This window comes from Trichoplusia ni, chromosome 7 (assembly GCF_003590095.1).
Source record: "Trichoplusia ni isolate ovarian cell line Hi5 chromosome 7, tn1, whole genome shotgun sequence".
Taxonomy (NCBI): Eukaryota; Metazoa; Arthropoda; class Insecta; order Lepidoptera; family Noctuidae; genus Trichoplusia; species Trichoplusia ni.
The window spans coordinates 10139527-10166776 of record NC_039484.1 but is presented as its reverse complement, the minus strand read 5'-3'; the positions used below and the strand labels follow the sequence as shown (position 1 = coordinate 10166776).

At 39.6% G+C, this 27250-nt stretch overlaps 2 protein-coding genes and 1 long non-coding RNA gene across 4 annotated transcripts; 2 read left to right on the top strand and 1 right to left on the bottom strand.

Annotated features, from left to right (window-relative positions):
• Nucleotides 1-266: 266 nt before the first annotated feature.
• Nucleotides 267-22027, top strand: LOC113495912 (thyroid adenoma-associated protein homolog; the record flags this gene model as incomplete). The annotated part of the gene is made up of 25 exons (XM_026874913.1): nucleotides 267-668; nucleotides 791-971; nucleotides 1162-1395; nucleotides 1594-1852; nucleotides 2063-2241; nucleotides 2520-2743; nucleotides 3126-3307; nucleotides 3970-4157; nucleotides 4690-4885; nucleotides 5245-5400; nucleotides 5958-6172; nucleotides 6515-6629; nucleotides 6956-7101; nucleotides 7927-8091; nucleotides 8566-8724; nucleotides 9113-9188; nucleotides 9479-9663; nucleotides 12997-13126; nucleotides 13427-13654; nucleotides 14016-14168; nucleotides 14651-14776; nucleotides 15148-15251; nucleotides 15582-15833; nucleotides 16069-16814; nucleotides 21903-22027. Coding segments are annotated over exons 1-25 (4830 nt in total), but the record flags the coding sequence as incomplete, so codon positions are not given.
• A 34-nt stretch (nucleotides 22028-22061) lies between these two features.
• LOC113495576 lies at nucleotides 22062-22931 on the top strand. The gene is made up of 2 exons (XR_003400742.1): nucleotides 22062-22158; nucleotides 22411-22931. It is a non-coding gene; the product is annotated as an uncharacterized LOC113495576 (long non-coding RNA).
• A 352-nt stretch (nucleotides 22932-23283) lies between these two features.
• Nucleotides 23284-27185, bottom strand: LOC113495574 (poly(A) RNA polymerase, mitochondrial-like). 2 transcript variants are annotated; one of them, XM_026874343.1, is made up of 8 exons: nucleotides 26902-27185; nucleotides 26656-26831; nucleotides 26236-26556; nucleotides 25802-25930; nucleotides 25406-25513; nucleotides 24872-25083; nucleotides 24243-24472; nucleotides 23284-24151 (listed from the first exon to the last, which is right to left on the bottom strand). In XM_026874343.1, exons 1-8 carry the CDS (start codon nucleotides 27011-27013, stop codon nucleotides 23475-23477), a joined length of 1965 nt encoding a protein of 654 aa, XP_026730144.1. In that variant the 5' UTR covers nucleotides 27014-27185; the 3' UTR covers nucleotides 23284-23474. The 2 variants fall into 2 exon arrangements, with proteins under 2 accessions (XP_026730144.1, XP_026730146.1); XM_026874345.1 differs by lacking the exon at nucleotides 25406-25513.
• Between the last annotated feature and the right edge of the window lie 65 nt (nucleotides 27186-27250).

The following is a 27250-nucleotide window of genomic DNA, read 5'->3' as shown; positions in this document are numbered from 1 at the left end:
CAAGTATGATAGATTTACCCAATGCGTTTGTAAGAAAATGTTTTTAGTAGAGTGCGTACACACGTATTGCGTGAGTTGGATTTGAAAATAACTTACTATATACAGTAAATGGTATTGATAAGCAAATTAGTAAATATTCCCCGCACACTTTCATTTAGTTTTGACACAAGACATTTATTTCGGAACTTTTAACTTTTAATTTTCTAAACGTTTATTTGTTTACAAAGGTCAAAGAATATAATAGTGCCCAATATAATGATTTGTACTTATATAAGTACACACTTAAATTAAATTAACACTTCTATGGCTAATAATTCATTAATAATTATTCACCTAGCTCGGGGAGGTAAAAGCAACATTAAGCTTTTAAAAAAAAAGGTTTGTTGGAACTGTTTATGAAGCCTGCTATAGTTGGTAGTTCAATGACATGTCATGCTGACGTTTATAGCAAATATTGAGGTTATGTTAGTATTGCTGTAAACATTGAAAACATATGATTCCCTTTGTATTTTATTAAATAAGACAATACTTTATAGTATAGTATTAAAAATAATTGCACACTATGAATCCTTCATCAGTCAATTTAGGTCGAGGTGGTGGCGGGAAATCTAAGAATTCAATCGGAAACGCGCCGGTCGCTACTCCAATCGAATTTGTTAATATTGAAGGTAATATACAATTGATATAACACAATTATCAAACTTCGTTGTTCTCATTAATAACACTTAAACGTCCAAAGCGTCACGCCTTGGGTTTTATATTGATTTCATTTAATGAAACTTATTTTCAGGTGAACAAAACAAACAGATAAAGGACTTTATAGATTCAGCTTCTACAGATGATCAATTACAGGTTTTGAAGAAGATATTAGATTCTCATAGAAACACGATATCAATTGATGTTTTAACATTTTTAGCAGTTACATTTTTTCATGCCGAGTCTAAGCATCCCGTAAAATGCTTTCTTTCAAGGTATTATATTATCTTATTATGCTATGATATAAATTATGTTTTTACAAGTATTTATTTAACAAAGATCTTTGTAGTACTTGTGGTGTAATAATAAAAAAAAAAACATTTAAAATAAAGAAAGTTAACCTAGTTAACCTAAATTAGTTATATTTTTAGAGACAGTTCAAAAATCTAAGATTAAACATTTCAGACAAATAACAAAGAACATACAACTTCAACCAGCATTCACAAAAGTACTAGCAGATCACATAGACATACAGTTATCAAACAAACCAACAGATTACAAACAGTACATAGACACAGTCAACAAAGTGGCTTCTTGTATAGAGAACTTCAACACAGGGACAGCCGCAGTGAGACTAGTTGAAGTTAGACTTGCGGAGTATCTGAGGAACTGTCTGGAGTGTTGTGTGAACACTTTAAGGTATAAAATATATTTTTGTTAATAGTTTGTTGGATAATTTGATAAAGCATGTTGAATAAAGTATGTTATGTCATCATAGTGGAGTAGCAACAAGGAATTATTTTCATTGATGACAACGTGAACTTTTTTTAATAAAATAGATATGTCTTTTAGAGAGATTGAAAGCAAAATGTACATAATCTATTTCTATTTTTCCAGTGAAGAGAAAACTTTATCTCCAACAGAGAAGAACGAAATATTTGTCATAGCCCATCTCACCTTAAGACTACTATTGCATATCATTCAGAAAGGGAACACTGAAAACATAAGTAAATTGATCCTTATGTTCAAGCAGATAAGGTTGTTAGTTCAGGCACTAATTTATGATGATGATGTACCAATGGACACTAAGACAGTGTGTGGCATTCTGTACTTGTCTATGCATGTTATAGAGAATGGTGAAGACAGTTGGATAAGTGTAAGTATAATAAAATTTAAGAGAAATACAATAATACTTAGGTTAAAGAAATAGTGAATAAGTCTTATTAGTATTGTCCTAGTTTTCCAAACATCCTAAAATCCATTAGTTATTTAATCACGGATCACACAAATTTTATTTCCATATTGGGGTCGAACCTATAACGCTACGATTGTTTGTCAATATAATTTTCTTTATCTCATTTTTCAGGTGTTAAACTGTAATCTCACAGAGTCTACAATACTAGAATTACAGAACACTGAAGTAGTCCGTTTGTCACTACTGTCAGCTATCATTACGGTTGTGCCGGCGGAGCAACTGTTCACACTGGTTGGAAATGACGCTGCTATAGTTATTCTTACGCAGAAAATATTGGATATAGGAGATAGGTATGTCATAGAATGTATATTGACACTGACAACTCACGCACTACCACTGTTTTCTTTAAACGATACTCACACTAATCAGTTGTTGTGCTTCAGGGGCTTTATAGAAATTAAAATAAATCCTAAATTAGAACAAGCATTTGTGAATATGCTTTTCCAGTTATGCGGGGATCGAACTCTTGGTACATCGGTCATTCGGACTTGTTCGTGCAGTCAAAAAAACCCCCACTGCAATCAAAATAATATTGAATTAAGTATAACGACACAATATAATGTTTCAGGAGTTCTTCAGAATCGACCTTCGTCCTTAGCGTTGCCCGTACTCTGCTCCAGCTTAGCAAGCTGCTACATAAAGTGGCAGACAAAGCCACAGGGCTCGCACTAGTCGACTCGCTGTTGTTATTCGCGTGGTCACATCTAGAACACTATATGGACAGCGTCAGACATCTCACTGGGCAAATACTCGCGTGTGTTGTTAAATACTGCGCTAAAATGGAGAAAGAAGGTATTTTTTTTTTGCTAGTCAAATGACTTTAGAGTTTTAGCTTGATGATTTATTTAAATAGATTAAGAAGTAGCACTTTACAATGTCAAATTAAATTATATTAGACGCATATTAGTAAGCAAGGATTCGTCCATCCTTCTCCGTTTCCTAAGTGGTTTTGCTGATAGACAAGAATGGGGGAAACAAACAAGGGGAATTTGTTGCATCGTGCTACAAATTCCCCAAAAAACGAATTGAGCCATTTCAATTTAGTTTGTTTTTTATTAAAAGTGACTTATGTGCGAGTTTTCTCAGGCATGTTTGATAGAAATTGGTCGTGCTATTTAAAACTTTCACGTTTTTACTGTCAAGGGTTTTCAAATTGTATCTCGTACCTGGTCAGGCGACGCCACTGCCCTCAACAAGTTGACGTGGGCCGTGTCGTCGCTGGACAGATCCCGCCGGAGCTACTACCTGAGCCTGACGTGGCTGGTGAGCGCGCTGGGCGCGGGCCGCGCGCTGCGCCTGTGCCCGGACATCGCCGACGTCATCGCCGCGCTCGACTCGCAGCCGCTGCATAATACTGTGAGTTGTACTTTTTCCCGTTGAAAAATAACCTAAATCAATTCCTTTCAGTTAAAAGTAAGGAAATCAAGTCGAAGACACGTATTTTTTATAGATTGTACTTTTAGACACATGCCATATTCGCCACATTCACAGATCGCCTTACCTTAACACGTCCAACTTTTTCTATTATAAAAGTCATAATATCAGCCTAGATACGCATAAACCTCGCCCCTCGTAGGGAAGGGTTTTGAGCATTGATCACGACGCTAGCTCACTGCTGTTTAGCGATTTAGGAATCCATTACCCAGGTTTCCTCACCATGTTTTCCTTCACCCTTTTACCAGTGGTGTCTTTTCTAAGAAACTAAATTTAGCTTGGTAAATGCCACGTGGGTATTTTGCTTGCTTTTGGATCGAACCTACTCCTCGTGTACAGGACTGCAAGGTCACAGCGAAATTCCGGTCTTGTTCCGTTCCCTATATTGAAATTTGAATCACTAAAATACTCAATGTTACATCTGTATCTCTATATATCTACATCTTTTTTTAAAAAGAGTAAATTATGGAGTCTCTTGCCCGTTCTTCTCCATAAGACTTTGGAACCGAACAACTACAGTCATCTTTGTAACATTTTGAAAGTGCCTGGAAAACGGCCTACTTGAAATAAAAACTTATTCCCAGGCCAGCATAGCTCTGGAAGCGTTCCTAGACAAGTTATGTTCGGAGTGCAACCCTGAGCAGCTGCAGCAGTTCTGGCTGCGGCCGCTGCTGGCGCACGCGGGCCGCGCGCGGGACTCCTGCGTGCTCAACGTTATCGAGGACCTGCTCGTCAAGGCCTTCAAACTTAACGCCGATGTTGTGCAATACGTGTGAGTATACTTGGCTGAACATTAAAGAATACTCAAAACATTTAAAACTTACGTTGAAGGTTATAAGTTATTGATTGCGTGATGCTTAATGATTCGAACATATTTTTTTTTATGCACGTTATGAAGTAGCTCCTTTTTTTAATGTGAGCATTATTTATTTAATCTAAAATTGGGTATTTATCAAAAAAAAAATCGATAAAGTCCGTCAGAAAGATTACCAAAAAACAGATATATTTAATTTCATATTTTTTTTTAATCTCGTGTGACGTCACTTACCACACGGTTTTTACTAGCAAATGATGTGTCTAGCTCCCACTGCCATATATTATTTCATCTTAAGTGTAATTTTCATTCATTTATTTATTTATTTAAAAACGAAATATATGTTTACAGCCCAAAACCAAAACACTTATATTCTAAACTCTACTAAAATATCACAAAACTTAAAAATTCTTCATATTAACTTAATAAGTATTGTATCAGTATCGCTTCACCAGCTAAAATTAAAATCTTCAAAAACCTGATATTACAGAACACCATACATAAAGCAAGCAAACGAATCAAGTCCGCAACAGGTGCGCGATCTGAAATGCGTCTTAATGCTATTGAGAGTAGCTCGAAAATCCGGTTTCATCGAAATTCTATCTGATCATAGTGCAGACAATGAATGGAAGGGTATAATAAGTTATGATGTGCTGAAGCAAGCTGCTGTGGACGCTGTGGACGAGGTTTGTAGACTCGTTAAGAATGATATTCATATCTAAATAGCTGAATATTATCAGAAAAGGGGGAGGGTAGAGGGGCTTGCCGTTTTCACGGTTATTAGTTACTTATGACAGTATAAGTCGCTTTTTATTTGACATTTAATATAGTTGAAACCGATTTTGTTCCGAAACCTCTAATAACGAAAACAGAACCACGAGCAAAAACTACAGTAAAATGATATAATTTTCTACTCTTAGCTAATGCTAGTATCTCGAAAATATGTGTTTTTTGTTTGCATGAAAGAGTAACAAACATCCATCCGAAGTTAAAAACTTTCGAGTCTAATATCAATAGGATATTAAATGCTATATTGATATTTCAGACGCGAATACTGTCCCTGTCCCTGATAGTGGAGTCTCCGAAGTCCACGGAGTTGTTCAGTGCGGGCGACCTGCAGTTCGTGTTGCACTACCTCAAGTACAACATCAACGCGCAGGCGCCCAACTTCAGGCAACTCACGCTCTCTGTTATGAAGAAGGTAATAAGAACTATTTAAACTTTAATATTTTATTTTGAATGTATAATAAATCTCGCAGTCTACTCGCGACCCCGTCGCGTCAGCTCATAATTAAGGACTCCGGGTGGGTGCCCTAAACTAGTCGGGCACTCCCGATAAATACGCGTGAGTAAACCATTGCATCATTTAATAATGAATCAGGCTCATGATAGTTACTTATCTTATTTAAGTGGATCAAAAGTATTAAATTTTCGCTCTTTTGTCAAGTATATTACAAGCCCACTCCCGACATTGGATTTAATGCAATATTCTTCATCTACATGTTGGACGAGTGGTGCAGAAGCTATCGTCGGGGCAGTGTGACCATCAACTTTTATAAGGATTCCTTTACTCTAAAAAAAGTCAGTTGTGGCCCTGACTGCTATACCAGAGGTGGATTCGATTCCCGCCTTCAATTTTTCGGCTGTGGAACCCACTTACTAGACTGGCAAACAATTGATCATTAAATATTATTTATCTTCTACCCGCACTAAAACTTATAAAGTAATTATTTATTTATTTAAAAAAAATCATTGTAGTTCGTAAAACGTTTTGAAGAAAGCTACAAAGTGTTGAAGCGGCAAAAAGGACCTAATGCGGAATGCGATAAGGTCGCTTATTACCTGCGCTTCGTGGAGCAGTTACGCAGGCAGTGCTTCGACAGTCTGATCCCCGGCGCTAACTACAGCCGGCGGTTTGTCGCGCTGCAAATACTCGTGTGGTGCGAACAAATCTCTCTGGATGACTATGAAAGGTAGATTATATTAATATTTCATAATTGTTAATTTTATAGCCCTTGGAAGCTAAATGTTGGGGAAAAGGTATTTTATAAGGGTTTAAAAAAATTGTGTGGTTAAATGTTCTATAAAAGAATGTTCACAATACATGATATAATGGAAACTAATTAGTATGTTATCTTCGGTATTTGATCTTAATTTGGAATCGTTTTATGAAAATCAGTTTTAAATTAACCTTTAGCGATGTCTTATACGTGCAAAAAATACGCTATCTAGCATAATGTTAGCAGCCTTTACCTAACCAAAAACTATATTTATTTGTATTTACTTTACATAATATATGGCTTGTTTTATCTTAGACACTGGGAGCATGAATATGTGGAGAAGTTGCTGTTACACCTGGAGGACAGCTACGAGAACAACAAGGTGTTCGCCTTGGACGCGCTACAGGGATGCCCTGTGGAACTGCTCAAGGTAATATCATAAGGGTTTGTAAAGTGCTAGTTAAAATATAAGTTAAAATTGATGAAAATTGTCTTAGAAATTTTCAACGGACTTCAAAAACAATTCTCAATTCTTCATTTTTCTATGTTTTTTGTAAGAACTTTAGATTGGATGAACCGATTGTATTGATAATTTTTACAAGTTAATACATATTTTATACGTTTAATACCTGGTCCAGTATTTTTTATTTAAAGTCAGTTTAAGTTTTTGTTGTCAAAAAATGTTACTTTTCCTCACTTCAACATCATCATCATACGATTGGCGATTCATGTTCAGTTGTTGAATTTTTGTTTTAGCTTAAAACATACTCTATCAGCCTTGACATAAAGGATATATTTGCTCAAGCGTCACTACTCAAGCCGACCGAGTGCGTGTCGGCCGCCTACAAGCTGGACTTGCTGAGGCGACGACTGCCGGAATACATTCTGCAAGGTGAAACATGGTATGTGTACAGTCTGACATTGTTGTATAAGTTGTATTATGGACTTTAAGTCAACGGAATATAATCTTATTTCAGATAAAGTTGTGTCGTGTTTTTTCTCATTGGATTAAGGAGGCCGGTGTTAACATGAACCTAAACGTAAAAATATAATTTATTTAATCTAACATTGTTATCACCATAAAAATGTTTTGTTGCTGTAGGTAATTTATTTATTTTGTAAATAGGGTATTTGTCAAACAAAATGTTAAGTACGAGACGGATTTCCAAAAAAATATTGGATACGTATTTTTTCTGTGATCTCTTATCTCGTAAACAAAAAATAAGGTTAAATAAAGTCTCGCGTGACGTCACTTACCAGTTCTCGTTTTACTAGCAAGTGGGAACTTGTCCCCTCTACCATACACTTATTTCGATCATCGTAAGTACTTTTAATCTTCTTAGCTGCTTTGCTTTTTAATGATGTGATATAATGAAAAATCCGTATTCAATATTTTCGGAAATTTGAGCGATTTCGAAACAGATTTATATAATTTTGACTACATGGATAGTCGAGTGGTTGAGGTTACCACGCCAAACTCACTGTGCTCGTCGTGTCGCGGGTTCGATCCCCGCGTAGAACAAGCCTTTGTGTGGTCCACAAACTTTTAATGCTTGTTCTGAGTCTGGGTGTCTTTGGGCATTTATTTCTTTCTTCTTTATTTATTTCTTGTGAATTGTATGTTTGTTAAACCACCGCGACACAAAGATTAAAGTCCATACTGCGGGAGTCGTTTCCTTTTTAATAATGATAATTTAGTAAAATACCGTATTGTTATATATGTGCAGCCCTGTAGCGGAGCCAGTGCTATACTCCCTGCTGAGCCGTCTGCAGCGCGCGGCCCGGCGCCAGGCGCGGGGCTGCGCGCGCAGTGTGCTGCGGGCGGCCGCGCGCGGCCCGGTGTACGGCCTGCTGCACTGCGCGGGGCAGGCCCTGGGCCAGGTGGACACGCGGTTAGACAAGCACTACTTATTACGATATATCATTAACACAGACATTTGACAAAACAGAGAATTTACGCCACGCTAAACACCCACAAAGCCTGCGAAAAAGTAATGATGATAATGACATGACTAATGACGTGTGAAACACAATTTAAAAAACATTTAAGTCTTGCTCATGTTTTTGGTAAAATTGATTTATTAATATTTACTACACCAAGTGTTTTGATTGTTTAAACAACATTGTTTTATGTAATGTGTACGAATATGATGTGTCAAAACAAATTATTCTAATGACGCTTCACGAGTAAATGTGATTTTTAGACGACACATGTGAAAAATTATTTCCGTCACGTCCATAAAATTGCTTTTTCCTGTATTGTATCTATTTTTTTTCCTTTATTGCACATTTATACTAAATTCTAATATTCTTTTTACTTTTGGAGCCAATGAGATGAAAAACAAAACAAAAAATATTTCTTCTAGAGCTATATCGTTGGACGAGCGCTGGACGGAGCTAATAGCGGACATTATACAAACGTGTTCAGAAGTGACGGCGGCGGTGGCGGGCGTCGTCAACAACTCCTCGCCCGAAGGTCACCTGCCCATGGACATGACCACGCTGACCGACCACGGGAACTCCGGGTACGGACCACTATACTTAAACATGGATTTACAGTAGTTAATCGGAGTAAACTCTAAATTTCGCGGTAGTTTGCGAAAGCGTGACCCCCGCTTAAAGGAAACGGGGGAGCATTCCAGTAGTTTTAGCCGGTAGGAGTCCGGCACACCCCTTTGCCTTCCCCAGGACGAAACAAGTCCATACGGATATACACTGGATAAAAAGAAATTAAGCCCTAAATGAGCAATTAAGTCATTAATATTAACATTCCAAAAGTGTCTGAAAAAAGCCATTCGAAATAGAAATGAAAACATTTTTATTTTTGATTAATTCCACTAATTTGTACATACTTTTGGCAGAGGTAACGAAAAGGGTTTCCTATTTAACCAGTTTCTTCGATTTGTTTGCTAGTAACGTGACGTTGGATGATGGCCGACCGGTCACAGCGCAGATGGTGTTGCTGTGCGCCTGGAGATCTGTTAAAGAGGTAAAATAAAAATATTTCCTAACCATTTCACTTTCTTTTAAATAGAAGTTAATCACTATACATCAATACAAAAATACGAAAAGTATTCTGTTTTACCTTAACAGTCTTACTAAGTAAATCTTGTCATATTTATGTCCATTTTTAATAATGTAAAATAAAGATATTTCTTTCATTTTTCTTTACGTTAACAGTATGTCTCGATTGAAGCCTGAACTTTAAGTAGAATACCGTGAGCTGTTTTTGCTGACGGCAACCTTTCGCAGCTTTTCGTCACTCTTGTTCCTCCCCAGGTGTCGCTCCTGCTGGGCACCCTGTGCGGCCGCTTCAGCATCGCGGGCGAGGCCGCGGCGGCGGGCAGCCTGTCGGTGTCGCAGGTGGCGGCCATCGGGGAACACTTCACGTCGCTGCTGGCCGAGACCAAGCACAGGGGGGCCTTCGAACAGGCGCATGTTGGCTTCACTAAGCTATTATCGCGGTGAGTTAAGCGGACTAGTTTAATAACATTTTGACGACCTCCGTGGTCGAGTGGCGTACGTACCGGTTTCAAGGTGTCGCTAGCTTTGAGGTCCCGGTTCGATCCCCGGTCGGGTCATTGTAAAAATTCATATTTTCTACATTGTCTCGGGTCTAGATGTTTGTGGTATCTTCTTTGTATCTGAATTAACTAATGTCGTTTATTGGTGAACAGCTAACGCATCCAATTTGCGGAGTCACGTAACAAGATGGCTGTAAAATATTTTTTATCTTTAGGCTATATGGATCATAGAACTCCAATAATTATTTGGGGTCGGCGGAACATCTCTTCTCCTTCCATACCTTTCTGACGTTATCTCACAAGAAACATTATTTGCAGCCAGTGGCGTGCAGTCCATAAAGACAAAAAGACACTGCCTACCCTGAGAATCTAAGACAGACATTCACAATAATATTTTATTTAAAATATTAATAATTATTTTTACATAACATATATTAATCTAATTATAGAACAATTAAATAAGTGAAGTGTTTAAAACTTAAAACAACGCCATCTGTCATTTATACTAGTACACTACTACGAACATTTTTGCATTCTTAACAACGCTGCGCTAGCGCCACCAAGCGTATAGACACTTAAACTAAATGTCTAACTGATTCAGTGGAGTGTTTATGTGTGCGTGTGAAAGTCTCGTAGTCATACAAAAACACTGTTGTGTGTGTTGATGTAATCATTTGTACACACTACGTCACCACTACGCACACTAACACAACTGTAGGCAGTGACTTTTTATTACAACCGCGAAATTTTGTCGTAAATCAGTGTTACCACCCAACTGAAAAGATTTACCCTCTAAGGTGGGTAATTAAGAAGGAGTATGGAATTTTTACATTATATTTTTAGCATTTAAAAATTACGACTATAGTTTTTCTCCAATGTGTTTCATTGTTATTCATTTAAAAAATATTCTTTGTCATTTTTCAACGACGTCAGATTTTTTATTCATTGATTTTAACCAAAATAATAAAGTTTCTTTGTTTTATTCTAAATACTTTACTTTTATCAAATGAACAAGTAAACCTTGCGATTATTCGGGTTTTTCTTTTTCAACTTTTTTGGAGTAAATGGGTAATATTAAGTAAAATATATGGGTATTTTTTCAAATTGGGTAACCCTGGACGCCATTATTATTGTTTGTTTGATTCGTTTCGTAAACGCATCTCTTTGAGATTTTATCGTTGATAATTGTATAATTATTATAAATAATGGAAGTTTTTAACTGTGAAAGTTGTTCTAGTGGTGTGTGTGTACAGAAAATAAAAACTGGTGCGTTTTTAAAACTATCTTTCGGTGACAAAAAACAAGTGATCGCGAAAGGCCGCAGTACGCCTTTTTTGAATTTGATACAAACGAAAGGTACAGTTAATCGTAAATTTAATATAAAACAATATAATTCTACGCAAGACATCTCATAAATTAAGAAAGGTGAGTCAATCGTTCAAAACAATACGTAGAAAAAATAATGATTTAAATCTAACGAGTTGCTCGTAGATACAGAGAAATCGCTTGTTCTGTTTCCCTATCCATTTATTTTAAACTATACTTAGATTATTTCACTTATCTAAACTTATTTACAAAAAAATACAGAAATATATCTATTTAGTACCTTTTAACACGATTTATTGGTTTCCCGCTTGGTACCTACTTTGTTCAACGGAAAGGTTATTTTCGTGTTTACGTACGTGGTTACAATATTACGATAGGTATGTTGTCAATAGAAAAAAGTTTAAAGAAATGTAAACGTTATTGACTACCTGCGATTCAATGATAAATGATGTGACGAAAAGATAGCTGTAAAAGTTTAATATTCAAATACATTGGCTAGGTACACTAGGTATGTAACTACAAAGTTTACCGCACAACATTTTAAATCCGGCTGGCCTTCTGTCCGTCTGTCTTTCGGCTGTAGGCATGAACGTTGATAGTTATTTAGAGAGTAAACAGTTTCATAGATCACCGAGAAATCGAGGTTAAGCATCATTTGTTACGGTCGTGAATTTGATGGGTAACCTTTTTTTACATTTTGTACCAACTGTGAGAGTCGTGAATCAGAATCGCACTTGGCCGTTTCTTTTTGCCTACCCTGACTAAAATCTCTGTGCACGCCACTGTTTGCAGCCATATCATCTTTCACACAATCCATCCATCGTTTCCTTGGTCGTCCTCTTCTCCTATATCCATCCACATCCATACTCAACACCTTCCTCACCACATGATTCTTATTCCTCCGCATAACACGCCCATACCATGACAGCCGGTTGCCACGTAGTTTTTCTGTAACCGGTGCCACTTTCAAACTTCCCCTTACATACTCATTTCTTACACAGAGCAGATAACTCTTGTAACACCACACATTCCTCTTAACATTCTCATCTCTGCTGCATGCAATTATCTTTCATTCATCCGCTTTGTCGCCCAGCTCTCCGATCCATACAGGACAGCAGGGCTGACCATGGTCTTATAGATCTTCCCCTTAAATTTAAGGGGAATGTGGGTGTCAAAAATAGTTCCCGTTACCTGCCGCCATTTCATCCATCCTATGTTAATTCGGTGCTTGACCGCTCTATTTCGTCATCGAATGTATGAATCAAGATACCGAAAGTCGGAACAGACTGGAAGGCGCACGCCATCAAGCGTTATAGCTTCAGGACTGGAGAGACCGCCGAAATCGCAGAACATGTACTCTGTCTTGATTCTGGTGATTTTCAAGCCAACACTCTCCAGTTTCCGCTGCCACACCTCCAGTCTGCTCTGGATCTCATGTCCATCATTCCTAACCAGAACAATGTCATCGGCGAATAGCATGCACCAGGGTGCCTCTTCCTGTATGTCCGCCGTTAGGGCATCCATAATCAGCAGGAAGAGGTAAGGACTTAAGGCCGACGCTTGGTGCAAGCCCACCGCCACACTGAACTGGTCGGAGTTGCTAGCAGACGATTGAACGTATAATATGTACATTATGTACAGGATTGCCTATACATAGCACGAAGTAACTCCACATACTTCCCAGGCACACCTTTCTCTTTCATAACCCACCATAAAACTTCCCGCGGCGCACTATCATAAGCTTTCTCGAGATCAATGAACACCATGTGCAAGTTCTTGTGCGCACGTCTGTACTTCTCGCACAGTTGGCGGAGTGCAAAGATAGTGTCCATTGTCCCATGACTGGGCATGAACCCAAACTGGTTTTGGATATATGGGTCTTAGAACTCTTAGTTTAAAATAACGTTTAATTGTAAGAGTTTGCTGAGATATAAGTGTGGTGTCCAGCCTATGGCGGTGTCGCAGCCCGTCGCTGCACGAGCTGCCGCGCGCGTGGCTGCGGGCGCTGCTGCGCGGGCTGCCGGCCGCCGGGGGGACTGCCACGCGCAGGAGTGCCGGCCTGCCCTACATGATACAGGTAGGGAGTTTTAGGTGGTTTTAGGTGGGAATCAGGGTATTGTTCAATGTCGACTTTGATTTTCGAGAAGGGCTAATTCGAGGGAACTGTTTTTTTTTGACGATGCTAGGTTTTTCGCCTGACTTCGTCTGCGTGGTTTTTGGTAAACTTACTAGTACCCAGCCGCTCGAACGGCAGGTATCGCCTCCTGCCCGTACCTCGCCATGTCCATGTCTTCTTCACACTTTTGTTATATTTTACCCTTATACCTCTGTAAATAAAAGAATATTGAAATATTTTTTCATCGGGCGCGTCCCACAGGCATTAGTGAGCTCGGAGCTGCAGGTGCAGGGCGCGTGTACCGGCCTGACAGACAGCATGCAGGTCCTGCTGCAGCTGGCAGCTGAAGGCCTGCCCGAGGTCCGGTCGCACGCGCTGAACATCGTGCGCGCGCTGGTGCGGCACGCCGCGCTGCACGAGCACGTGGCGCCGCACGTGGAGGGCGCTCTGCTGGCCGCGCTACACGGGTTTGATGGAGACTCCTGGGCGGTACGGGATATACTGCTTCTTACGTAGTACTCAAAATATAAATATGACTTTTACATTGATTCTATGAACAATCATAAAGTTTTGACGATTGAATGAAATCAATAAAACTAAAACCCCAAAGTGGGGTAAATTTTAAATATTATTTTAGGGTTCTAAGACTAAAACAGAGCGTCTGTCACCAACCTGTTTATCATGCCTTTCTTAGCAACATAATTGAAATTTCCACCAATTTTTTCTTTCCAGTCTGAACCATCATAAATTTATTTATTACCCTACCGAGTTATTTTTCTTTCACAACACAATCTTTGTATCGCGAGGTATTATTACCCGACCAGTATTACTATGATATCATTGCATACAGGAGCGCAACTCGTCCACGCTGCTGTTCAGCGCGCTGATGGTGCGCGTGTTCGGCGTGTTGCGGCAGCGCGACCCCGAGCGGCTCAGCCCCAGGAACCGCATGACCGGCCGCCTGTTCTTCTGCCGGTACCCCGCGCTCTACGACTACATGCTGGTACGTAACGTGGCACTAGGACATACTCGATCTACATCTCAATATGAAAATAACTCGCGAGCGAACCAGAAAACTACATATAATAAGCAACATACATTTTGCACAATACGATATTCAAATGCGGAGAGTTGCTATTAAGCCATTAATATCAGTCTAACCGAAAGTACATTCAAAACGTATTATACAACCCATATACCTTTTTTTACATGTCTCAAAAACACTGGTATTTTGTCAATCTGGTTTATCGATTGTTTTTCATTGTAATCTAAACTTACTTATTACTACACTCAATTGAATAGCTTGAGCTAACTGTTAAACTAATTAACTAGTCTGATATCAAAGTTAGGCAACGAATGATTAAATAATGGTACCTAATTATGGTTAAGTTACAAAAAAATGCGACCTTCTATCTCCAAATTGAACACTGTTTTAACTTTCTTTTTGGATGTCTATAACTTCTTTAATATATGACATGTGTTTAGGACAAGTTGCAGTCAGTGAGTGTATCCCCGGAGAAGCAGGAGCTACGTCCGTCACTGTACCCGGTCCTGCTGCTGCTGGCGCGGCTCTACCCCTCCGCGCTGGAGGGGACCGCCTCCAACCTTAAGGTACTCACCACTAAAAACACTTGCTGCTAACAATGATACCAGCTTGTAGCTGCCCCAATATAGCTCTCTTCCCACATAAGAGTTAAGATTAAATAACTTTGGCATATAAATAATTCTAGAAGGAATGAGAGTCATGTGGTGAGGAAGGTGTTGAGTATGGATGAGGACGACCAAGAAAACGATGGATGGTTTGTGTAAAAGACGATATTACTGCAAAGAGTGTTTTTTGTGAGATGACGTCAAATAGAAAAGTATGGAAGGAGAAGATTTTGCGCCGACCCCAAATAATAATTGTGATAAGGGCAGGGGGTCGTGGAATGATGTAAAGAATTCTAGAAGAATTTCATTCTTCTATGATACGAATGTTTCAGTTGACGGCCTTCATCCCGCACGTGATGTCGTGTGCGAGGAGCGGCGTCATGAAGACTCGCCAGCTGGCGGCCAAAGCCATCGTACCACTCATATCACCTGAACAGTTAGTATAAATACGGAATTACAGATTGATCAGATTCCAAAAAATGCTTCAAAAACATAAAAGCAATTTTTATTGCGTGTTAAGTAGTCCCTTAAAAATAGAGAATAAGTAACTTTTTTTAAATCTTAGTAAAGGCATGAAGGCTACCTATTACGATGGTTCATGAAAGTACATGTTCGGGCCTTTTCAGTCATTAACGCAAGTGAAAAATTCAAGAAAAGTAACACGGCTGCTTTTCAGTTATCTATCATAGTTGACATAGATGTAAGATTCCACAGATGATGATGAAAGTACGTTGTTAATAAATTCTACCCTAAACTACGCCCACAGGTACATCGGCCACATACAATCACTATTCACGCTGATCCACGATGAGAATATCAAGAGGAACTACTGCCACGGCGTCCTGCTGCAGCTGGCGCGGCTGCTGGCGGCGCGGCCCTCGGGCCTGGCGCGGGGCCTGCGGGACCTGCAGGGCTGTGTGGAGGGCTCGCTCTGGGCCCTGCGCCAGGCTAGCAGCTCGCGGCCCTGCTACATCATCGCTGATGAACTTGTCAAAGTCATTAATTTGGTGGTTTGGAAGTAAGTTGTGCATCAAATGACAATGTAATTTGTATTATTTATTTAGAGTTTCCCGAAAGGAGAGAAACTAAATTATAAAGGCAAATTCTCCTTTTTCCTTTTTTTTTTGCCAATAAACAAACAGCAGTATTTACTTAAAATTACTCTTTCTTTTACGGAAAACATCAAATATTTTTAAAATGTTATTTCGTTTATACATATGCCTTATTAAATTTCTTACTGTATTCCGTTCTAGATTCCCAGCCCTACCTGAAGAAACAACCGCCGAAATTCTCAGTATCCTACACAATCTAGTTTTCATCAACAACCCAGTAACTATATGTCCTGGAAAAGACGTCTGTCTCTCCAACGCCATCTACCTATACTTCATCCTAGCTACTAAGTCGCAACACCAGCACATACCTAGTGGCGTATACAAAGGCTTGCAACACTCGTCTTACGAAGTTGTCTTGTCCGTTTTAAACTATCTGCTCGTACTCCACGATGAAACAGAAGATGACCCTGACAAATTACAGGAGCATCTACAAGAAATATCCAACAAAACTACTCTGGACAACATTAGGAAGAATGAAGACTATATACCATTGTTATGTAATATATTAAAGAACGATTGCTTGGAGTGCCAGCAGAAAAGTTTGAGGATTCTGACATTGGAAGGGAATACACAGAAATATATCATAGGGGATATCGAAGGTCAAGTAACAGATGAAGAAATAATATATAAATTATTGGAATGTGTCCAAAAAGCGCACGAAAACTTGACTCACGTGTATCTGGAGAGCTTGCTTAATTTTGTGACAGATAAGTTAAGGGATTCTCAAATCTCTGAACATGTGTTGTTGGATGTTATAAGGGTGGTTCTTGAACACAGCTCTTCTGATAACAGTGAGGAAACCAGAAATGTAGTAGTCAAGTTTGTGGAGAAAAATGTTAGTCGTCTCTTGGAGATGGAAGCCACCACCTTAAGCGAAGCCGACAGTTGTAAGTATTATTTAGGATGTGTTGTCAAACTATACACTTGATAAAAGCTTTCGACGATTCTTGCTCGCAAATCGTATTCCGCGTTGTTATTTATTTATTTATTTATTTATCATTTATGTACACAGACCAATAAAAGTATCACAAATATAGAAAGAGGTGTACAAAGGTACTGCTTATTTCTTTGAGAAATCTCTTCCAGCAGACCTGCGAAAGGATAAATAAGTTAGAAAAATAGACAATAGTGTACAAGCATTGGAAAAACAGAAAGAGGTGAATATGACAAATACAATTTTAACAAAAGAAGAAAAGATAATAAAAAGAGACAAACTAAGATAAGATTACAATTACATAAATAAATACATATATACAATATAAATATGACACAACAGAAATTAAGATGACAGGTAGTGATCCTTTACTCGTCTCTTAAATATGGAAATAGATGAAGAATTCCGTATGTCAGGCGGCAGAGAGTTCCATAATCGAACTGCGTGCACGGTGAAGGAGTAGGAGTAGAAGTCCGTGCTGTGGGGATGGAACTTGAGGAGGGTTTTGAGGTGGGATCGGCACGGAGCGTCGCGAGGCTTGACGTATGAGAAACGCTCTCGTAGATACGATGGGTAATGTGGATTATGAAGGATGTTAAAAAGGAGACATAATATCCGAGTGTTCCGGCGAAGGCGGATAGGAAGCCACTTGAGATCCTTGCGAAAGTTGGAGACGTGGTCGTACTTACGTAGCCCGAAAACAAAACGTATGCACAAGTTTTGCAAGCGCTCAAGCTTGTTTAATAGCTCCTCAGTAGCGTCTAAAAAGCAGGCATCAGCGTAATCAATAATCGGCTGAATCAGGGCTTGAGCCAGCGAAATTTTACATTTCAAGGGAAGGAAAAACTGGAGGCTCTTAAGCGAGTGGAAGGAGTGATACACTTTGCGGCTAACCTCGTTAATATGAGATCGCCACGAAAGGTTCGAGTCGATTATAACGCCTAAGTCTTTGGCTGTGTCGGAGTATGGGATAGCTATACCGTCGAGGTATAAAATAGGGATGCAATGGGCGTCGAGTAAACTACGCTGATGTCGACTGCCGATGATTAATGCCTGAGTCTTATCTGGGTTCAGTCGTAGTCCGAAGGACTTCGCCCATGAACTAATGCGGACTAAGTCAAGGTTTATGGCAGATATAGCAGCATCAGCATCAGCTAGTGCGAAATGCCGATACACTTGCAAATCGTCTGCGTAAAGATGGAAGTTAGAAGTAATTGAACGTGTGCAAGAGTTAATGAAGATAGAAAATAATAGAGGAGAGAGGACGCCACCCTGGGGCACCCCCGCAACGAGATTACACCAATCAGAAAAAGAATCATCATGGCGAACGCACTGCGAACGGCCCCGAAGATAGGAGGAGAACCAATCTACGGAAGAGGAAGAAAAGTTGAGAGATTGTAGTACACCCAAGAGTACATCATAGTCCACTGAATTAAATGCGCTACTGAAGTCGAGGAGAACAAGTACTGTTAGGCACTTGTTCTCCATAGCAAGGCGAATGTCATCAGTGACATTAATCAGGGCAGTGACGGTACTGTGGCCCGGGCGGAAACCAGATTGGAAAGGAGAAAGAAGAGAGTTATGAGTTAAGAAGGCAGATACTTGGCGATGTACAATGTGCTCGAGGACTTTGGATAGGAAAGGAAGGATTGAGATTGGTCTAAATTGGGAGGCAGTAGTAGCGTTGGATGATTTTGCCAAAGGAATAATAAAAGCTTTTTTCCAAAGAGACGGAAAGGTGCGGGAGGAGATTGATAAATTAAAAATGTAAGTAAGGATAGGGAGTAATTCTTCTAGGATAGGTGTAATCATCCTCGAGCAGATATTGTCAAAGCCAACAGCAGAAGAAGATATAGCAAGGACAGATGTTTTTACATCCGAGAAGGAGACAGTGTTAAGATTGAAATGAGGACAGCTCGGTATTGGTGAACGAGACAGCTCCAGCAAAGTGGAGGACTTTTCAGTTGACCCCAGAGTAGTTGGAGACAAGGCGAAATGGCGATTGAGGTCATCAAGGTCCACGTCTTTGCGAATGTCAACTCTAGGAGGTTTACCAATACCGACTGACTTGAGGAATTTCCAAGAGTCGGAAGGACTAAGTTTTTCAAGAGATTCGTGGAAGTAGCGCCTCTTTGCATCCTGACACAGACGATTACAACGGTTTCTCAAAAGTTTGTAAAAAGCCAAGTTAGAGTCGGATGGCCTTCGCTTGTACCTACCCTTGGCCCTGTCCCTACTGATCATAATCTCCTTGATTGACGAAGTAACCCAGGGAGCAGGGTCGTGTCTAACCTTGACTCTTCGCTTCGGAGCATGCTTGTCGAATAATTCTACCATCCTAGAATTCAAGATAGACACTGCGCTGTCGATGGACTCCGCAGAGAATAAGGGCGACCAGTCAACCGCCACAGCATCGTACCTTAACGCTTCGAGATCCATGGTACGGAAATTACGTAGCTGCAAATATTGAGGTTTGATTCTAGGACGGCGGATACGATATGATATATATACGAGGTCGTGGTAGGAAAAGGGAGCAGTGAATTGACCATGGGCGGAAACATTGTTCGGGGAAGAAACTATCATTAGGTCAAGTAGAGAAGGGGTGCAGTTGGGAGAAAAGTGAGTAGGAGAAGAAGGTAGGACGGTCAGATTAAAGGAAGACAAAAGTGATGTTAACTTGCTTGAACGATTGTCACGTTTTAAGAGGCAGGTATTAAAGTCGCCCATTATGACAATGTGGTCATATAGGGGACAGTAATTGTGCAGATGGGATTCCAGAGATTCGAAATAATTAATATGCAGATTAGGGCAGTATACTACGACTAACAGAATTTTGGTGTGGCGGACTATAATCTCGATGAAGAGATACTCGGCAGATTCAGAATATAAATTGGGAGATGAAAATATAACTCTAAAGGGTATCTCAGCACGAAGATAGATAGCCACACCACCACCGCCCTTGCCAGTGCGGTCGTTGCGGATTAGCACAAAGCCGGGGAGAGGATATTGGGTAGAGGGGAGGGAGGGTTTCAGGAAGGATTCCGAAATCAACAGCGCATCGACAACATCACCACTAATAGACGCCAGAAGGTCATTGTAGTGGCCAGGAACACTCTGGGCATTAATGTGGACTAGGTGGAGGTTATTAGGAGTATTGGAAAATGCAGAGGCGATTCTGTCGCGTAAAGTGACAGAAGGGGAATCACTGTCCGCGCTGACATAACTATCTAAGGAAGAGCAAGAGACGAAACTATCATCAAAATTAGAGGATACATCTACCATGTCAAATTAAAAACAGTATTAATAATAACAAAAAAAAAAATACTTTAAAAACAAACACAGAAGGTAAACAAAAATAAGCGAGCAACTGTCAGTAATTAGCGTCGCTTAAACTAAAGACTGCCAGCCACCCTAAACTCACAAAAATCTAAATTAAAAAATAAAATAAAATGAGGCATAAAATCAGCACTTTGCATTAGTGTATAAGTTGTTTTGTATCGATAAGCTCAGAAAATAGCAACTAAACGGTAGGTGTGAATTCACAACTATTTAAAAACAAAAGCGTGAATTGTTAAAACTATATACCATTACCGAAACAAAACGCACAAAAGTCCATGCAATCGCCAACATGCCAAGTAAAAAATAAATTAAAAACTAAACGCACTGAAACGTCAAACGGATTAGTGACAGTTAGAATTATTATGACAGGAGTGCGAGTGACAGATACAGAGTGAGGTTAGGATATAAATGTTTGTCATACCTACTTGAGAATTAGAAAAATTGAAGATGAAAAGTAATACAATGTTGGTAGATAGCAAAAGCGGTTAGATAAGAATAGAATAATAGATACATACTTGAAGTTTTGCAAAAATACGAGTAGAAATTAGCCAATAATCCGGTCAATTACGCCGCCGCACCTTCCTTAAACCCTTGGCAGGGGCCTCTGGCTCCTTTGGCGAACCGAGCTGCTCCGGAGGAACAGAATCGTCACCTGCACTCATCGGGAAACGCGCTGTTAGCCGTCGGAGTTCGTCCATAGTCTCCAACTTGTGCCGAGACATGTCCGGGGAAACAACAACAATCTTGCCCTCGATGGTCCAGCAATTGTTGATCCCGAAGTGCTTGCGGGCTGCCATAAATGCCACATGACGAGTACGGGTCAGGAATTCGGAAACTGTAATACCGGAACCCTTCAGAAGTTTTTTGTTGTCCCATACGAGTTGCCGATGCTCCATGGTGAAGAACCGCACTAAGATGGGTCTGGCCTTCTGCTGTGAAGTTCCCAGCCGATGACAGACGTGAATGGAGTTATTTGTGCTTGCCTCAGATAGCTTAAGACGCGTCTTCAGTATCTCAAGGACCGTTTCCGGCAACTTTTCTGAGGGTTTCTCAGGGACACCATGCAGCAGAAGAACTTTGCGGCGCATAGCAGTCTCGTGACGATCCACAGCAGAGTTTAAAGCATCCAGCTGCATCTTCATTGTGTTCAGTGCCTGCCACACAAAGGATTTGAACTCTGCAAACTCGACGGCCAATGAAGCAAGATCAGGATGTGCAGAGTTGGAGCTGGATGTAGCACGCTGTAACTTGTCTTCGTACTGGTGCATCCGGCTCGTAAACAGCTGTTCCAGGTCACCAAGTGTGTAGTTAGCGTTCATGATTGTCGGTTTTTCGATTTTTACTGGGGTCAAAGTTCAGTGACTTATTGGTGTATCAAAACTTGTATGTAACACAAGGACTATGTTATATGGTGAGCGAAGGGTGGCTAGACATTCAATACTAACATAAATTCATGTAAATAGTCAACTTTACTATTAAAAATTAAATATTTGAAGTAGCGAATTATTTTCACTTGTGTCCACTATGCCTACCCACAAAGGAAAAAAAAGCTGTTATGCTTGTATTTGGGCGTAATGTTTTATTAATTTGCTAAGATAAGCCATGTTCAAATTATGTCAAAGAGTAGCTTTTTTAAGTACATTTTCATTCGGTTTTTAGTATATTTTTGATTACTTTTAACATGTACATGTTTCCCTGGCAGTTGAGCTGTCGGCTAGCGTGTGGGCGACAGTAGTGACTCTGATAGAGGACGACTCGCCGTCAGTGCGCGCGCGCGTGTCCGCCGCGTGCTCCCTGCCGGGGCAGGGCGGGGGCGCGGCCGGGGGCGCGGGCGGGGCGCGGGCGGGGGCGCGCTGCGGGGGCGGGCGGCGCGGGGGCGGGGCGCGCCGCTGCTGGCGGTGCTAGCCTTGCTAGACTTCAACTCTATTGTGGTAGCCGGCGATGACGTCAGCGATGAGGTACCTATAGTATTGCTCATTTTAACAGTTTAAAGCCTATTTTGGAATATTTTTTTCAAAGATAAGAGGTAATTGCTTTTACCTCAGCCTCAGGGTGGAAATATATCGTACACACTGACAAAAGAAATTTCGGTCTCGGTTTAACATTTTCCTGAACATGTATTATCCCACTGCTGGATCAAAGCCGCCAAGCGTAACGGCCAATATACTAACTATCTCTCATTCCAATTAACTTAAGCTTTTGTTTCCCAGTGTCGTGTTTTCGATCAAAATGAAAAATACAACATATTCCTAGAAGAAACAATATGGACGATCGAGTGCGCAGACCTGATGGTACAAGAGTGTGACGTCACCGATCCTACTCTCCCGTTCATAGACCATCCGACATACAAACAAACATTCGACAAACTGTGTGGAGACAACGTAGAGGCCTTCAAGAAAATGGCCGCGGGCGAAAAGTTACAGCGATGTGACTCTTTGAATCCAAAAGTAGAATTATTTATTGATAGATTACGTAAGCAAATTAACAAAAAAATATAATTTATTTACATATTTAGAGCAATTTTCTATATCATATCTATTTCTATACTATTTCTATATACTAGACCTATAAAAAATATTGTAAGCCTTATTGCATATAATGTAATTAAATACACAATTTGTGTAAAGAAGCATTTTACAATTTTCATGTAAGAGTTTTTAGAATTGCTAGTTCAAAATGTATTTTGTGCTAGTCATGGAATAAGTACATAAAAATGACACAAGTTTTAGCAGCACGTTCGTTTTATTTACAAGTATATTACATTTGCACAATAATATTATCAAACGAAACATAACGTAACAAATAAAATTTTACGAACATAAACATTTCACTAAAAGTGATTCCCTATCTCTAAATAGAAGACTGTCCCACTGGGTCAAAGGCCAAACAGGATACACACATACGCACATACATCTCTTTTATTATTTGACTATTAAAAGATCTTTCGAATTATAAAGCACCTCGGAATCCTGTAAATACTAACGACACTCCTGTATCCACAAGAGCGGCTAATAAACACACTATTACACATAAAAATAGTTCAAAATGTTATAAGTATGCACAGCATATAAGGTTACGACGTATTTTGGAAAAGAATGCTGACTAAATAGGGAATATCTCTTGCAGGTGAAATATTTATATCTCTAAACATAAGATACGCATTTTTTAGTCTACGTTATCAATCACTCTGCAATTTAAACATTGCTTCAAGTACATCGGTCTCCCGGACATCAGCTATCGTAACAGTCACTCGCTATGTACACAACTCGAACACTCAGAGAATCTTATCTCTTCGTATCCTAAACACTTCACTCGCTATCTGATTGTTCTTAAACTTCATTTTGACTACTTTTTGTTCCTTCTGATCTTTTTTGTCCTTCCCTAACGTATCTTTCATCTCTTTCACATTTTTCTCGATCTCTGTATCGCTTTTTGGGGTCAGTCTTTCAAGTTTATTTTTTAACGTTTCTTTGGAAACACTTTCTTCTGTGTCATTAAATAAGTCTTTTACTGAAACTAACCTATGAGAATTGCCTACTCGTAGTAATTTTTTTAACCCTCTAGTTGTTTTCCTTTCTACTAGTCCAAGCACGCCCCAGTCGTCATTTTTCTGTCCTTCGAGGCCGGCCTCGAGCTGCCACGCTGCATTCCTCACTTCTAACTTCAGTCGTTCACATTCTTCGTAGCTAACATTTCTACTAACGTTAAGAGCTTGCTCGAGAGGATTCACAACATATAGAGGTAATGAGTTAGGTTTCCTGATGGCCGTTCCTTCATTGATCGATATAGCTTTATCCTGGAAGTTGAATTGAGAGTAAAACTCGAAGAATTGTAGCAGTAAGGTCTGCAGGTTGGCTTTGTTCTGTGAGTAGCACTCCGGCGGGAGCTTGTTCATATCACGCAGGAATGTACAGTTTAAGTTCTCTTCAGCTATTCTGACGTCCTCTTTACCTAGAAGTAATAATTATAATGAATATAGAGACGATTAGGCTCTGCTGCCTTGTTTAAAAATCTTGTTTGGCTAAATGAAATGAGTAGTTACCGGCCCTCTGCACCAAGGTTTTAACAGTGGGCAGGACGCAGCCGCCGGGCGTGTTCTGCAGGAAGAACAGCACCATGAGCGTGAGCGGGAAGTTGGTGATCCAGCGACCGGGGTGAGGGTTGGTGAGCGCGGCCGCCTGCGCCCAGCGCCGGACCGCGAACGTCAGCGGCCGCACGCGCGCGTCCAGCCCGCCCAGCGACCACAGCAGCGACGACATGTGGACGCCCGACCTGACCCGGCAAGGGACGGGGATATACCACGGGCATGTATGTATGTAGATAAATTTAACTAGCAACTGTTCCAGTTAAGTTACAGGCCATTCAAAGAGTTATAAAACTTTATTACTTTACTGAAAAATTTGCTTTCAAAACGGCACGAATTTCGCATGCGTAAAATACTTGTGAAGATTGATGGGGCTGAAACTAAATATATATTGACTTTTTCAGTTCCACCACGTTGTGATACCTGGATTCTAAATACTGGTATCAGAAATCGTCAATTTGCAGTGATCTAGGTGATCAACTAAGCCTAGCGAGGGGTATTCTGTTCATAGTTTGGTAGTATTTTTACGCCTAGCAAATGACAATCTTTAGCTGGTTAGTGAGGAATAATATAGTAGGGTTCGTTACATGTTATTGTAGCAGAGGTCGCAGTCGAGGTCGGTGTAGTCGTGCGCGAACTTGACGATGGGCACGCGCGCGTGCAGGATGCGCTGCAGGCGCGCGGCGCCGGGCACGCGCAGCTCCAGCAGCTCGGCCACGCTCTCCATGTGGCGCTGCCGCGGCGAGCGCCCGCCCTCGCAGCGCTTGTCCTGGAACACCAGCCGCTTGTGCGCGCTGCTCTGCACACGCGCACCCGCAGCCGGCCCGCCATTAGTATAGGACAACATGCCGGGCATTGCCAATAATATTCTACACAATATGTACATATATTTGACAATAATTAAAAATAAAATACAGTAGCGTTATGCGAAATACATAGCACCATCAAAGAATCAATCTAAAAAACACTCTTCATTAATCTATAAATAATGAAATGTTTAGGCAAGTTACTTTACACAAAAAAAATATCATTTTGTCTAAATTCTAGAACATAATAAATTAGTTAGTTAAGTACAAAGGTTTTAGTTTCTAACAACAAATACATGTATTAATTACAAGTACTTCGTCTAAGGGGCCCAGTCTGCTGACACTATGGTTGTGTTTTGATTTACTTTTCATCTTTTGCTTTACTTGAGCCCTCCTTACATTTGCATGGTATAATTCATTCCACTGTGGAATTAGTTCTTACTGGATGAATATTGATATGATAGACTTAGATTGTAGATTATGTTAAATAAACATATTAAGATCTGGACTAGAACATATCAGGCTAAGAAAACCATTCAGTTTGAACTCATGCAAACTATTTACAAATGTCACTTGTTTATGCATAATTTAGAAAAATATTAATAAGCATTTTACCTTTTTTATGCAGTTGTTTTTTAATGTATTTAGAAACAAAAAAAAAATCATAATAATCTGGATACTGACTAAAATGTTTAAATAAATAATATTTACCATTTCTTCAGTCAGAGTATTGGTCAGCACTAGATCCAGATCACATCCCATTTTCCCGAAGCCATTGACAGATGAGCCAAAAGGTCTGACTGCTATGTTGGCATACAAGCTCTCAAATACACACTCTACCTGAAAATATATATCTTAGTTAATTGTTCAAATGATACGATAATAGTATAACCTAGAATAATACAATGTCATGATATAATGCAAGAAAGTTGCATTCTAAATATAATATAGGATTTAAAAATTGTTTCAGGCTGTCATGCATCAAGTCCTAATATTATGTGCTCAGTAACAGTAACTTTCACATGTTTGAGTAATGAATAAAAATAATCAAATATTTTTGTAAATGATTTTAGTCATCTCTTTTCTAGTTGAAATATGGTAAAATGATCAGATTAATTAGTGATAATAGTTAAAACAACAAGTACCTGTCTGGCAACCATGTATCTAAGTCTTATTCCCAAATCATTTAGCTTAGTCCTATCATACAAGAGCTGGATTTGATCCGACACAGTGTCACACTTGAGTAACTCTTGGAACAGTTCATCTTCATCTACCATTGAGCACCCATCCATGGAAGATAGTGTCATACTCGGTGTTTTAAAGACTTCCTTTTTCCCAGAAGCAGCTCTGAACCACAAGAATGGAGAGTTCAGGGCCATAACATCTAGATCTTTTTGGTGCGTACTACATGACTTTATTATTTCTTTCAAGTTATCTTCGGAGCTAAATTCAATAAGCATGAAATGCTGAAAATTCAACATATTTTTAACACATTCAATTAGTTAAGAAAACTTGTTTTTAATTACTGAAATTTTTGTAGAAAAAACGTAGTAAAATTATGGTACCTCTCCACCAGTATTTTTGTAATGATGTACTCCAGCAATAGTGGCATACTTTGAACAATAACCGTATAATTCATTGAACGAAGCCTCTGAGTTGACCTGGACCACAATACTTCGTCTTGCTTCTGCTCTCCTTTGGGCCACAACTTCATCAAAAGATACAAATCTCTGTGCTCCATCTATAATAAATACATAACCTCTAAGCAACCTTCATAACAATATATCTCATAACATAGAAGTCCCTCATACCTGAATGTTTGCGGACAAGTAAACATTTACATGAGGACGGTGTGGATTTTAATAAATTTCTAAACAGATGTATTTTTCCTTTATTTACCAAAGTTTGAAATAATACAGACATTTTTACTTGGACTGCTGTCAAATGTCAAATGTACGTTCGAGGGAGATAGAGAGGAAATCGTTCAGAAACACTCGGTTTCCTAACGCAACTAGTGTGAAAAATGAACATTTACGCGGAAATTACGCGCAATGTAAATTACATAAACAATTTATTTGCATCTAATATGTCTGTAGTTCCCTTTAGTTCTATAAAACTTCATTTAAAAAAAAACGCGATTTGCAAGTTTGCCGTTACAAA

Bases quoted from the DNA above. Each gene is read 5' to 3' on its own strand.
- LOC113495574 (XM_026874343.1), bottom strand. From the start codon at position 27,013: ATGTCTGTATTATTTCAAACTTTGGTAAATAAAGGAAAAATACATCTG. The intron at 26,557-26,655 runs GTACCATAATTT...TTGAATTTTCAG, and splicing joins ACAAAAATACTGGTGGAGAG to CATTTCATGCTTATTGAATT. The intron at 24,473-24,871 runs GTAACGAACCCT...TTGCCGGGTCAG, and splicing joins GACCTCTGCTACAATAACAT to GTCGGGCGTCCACATGTCGT.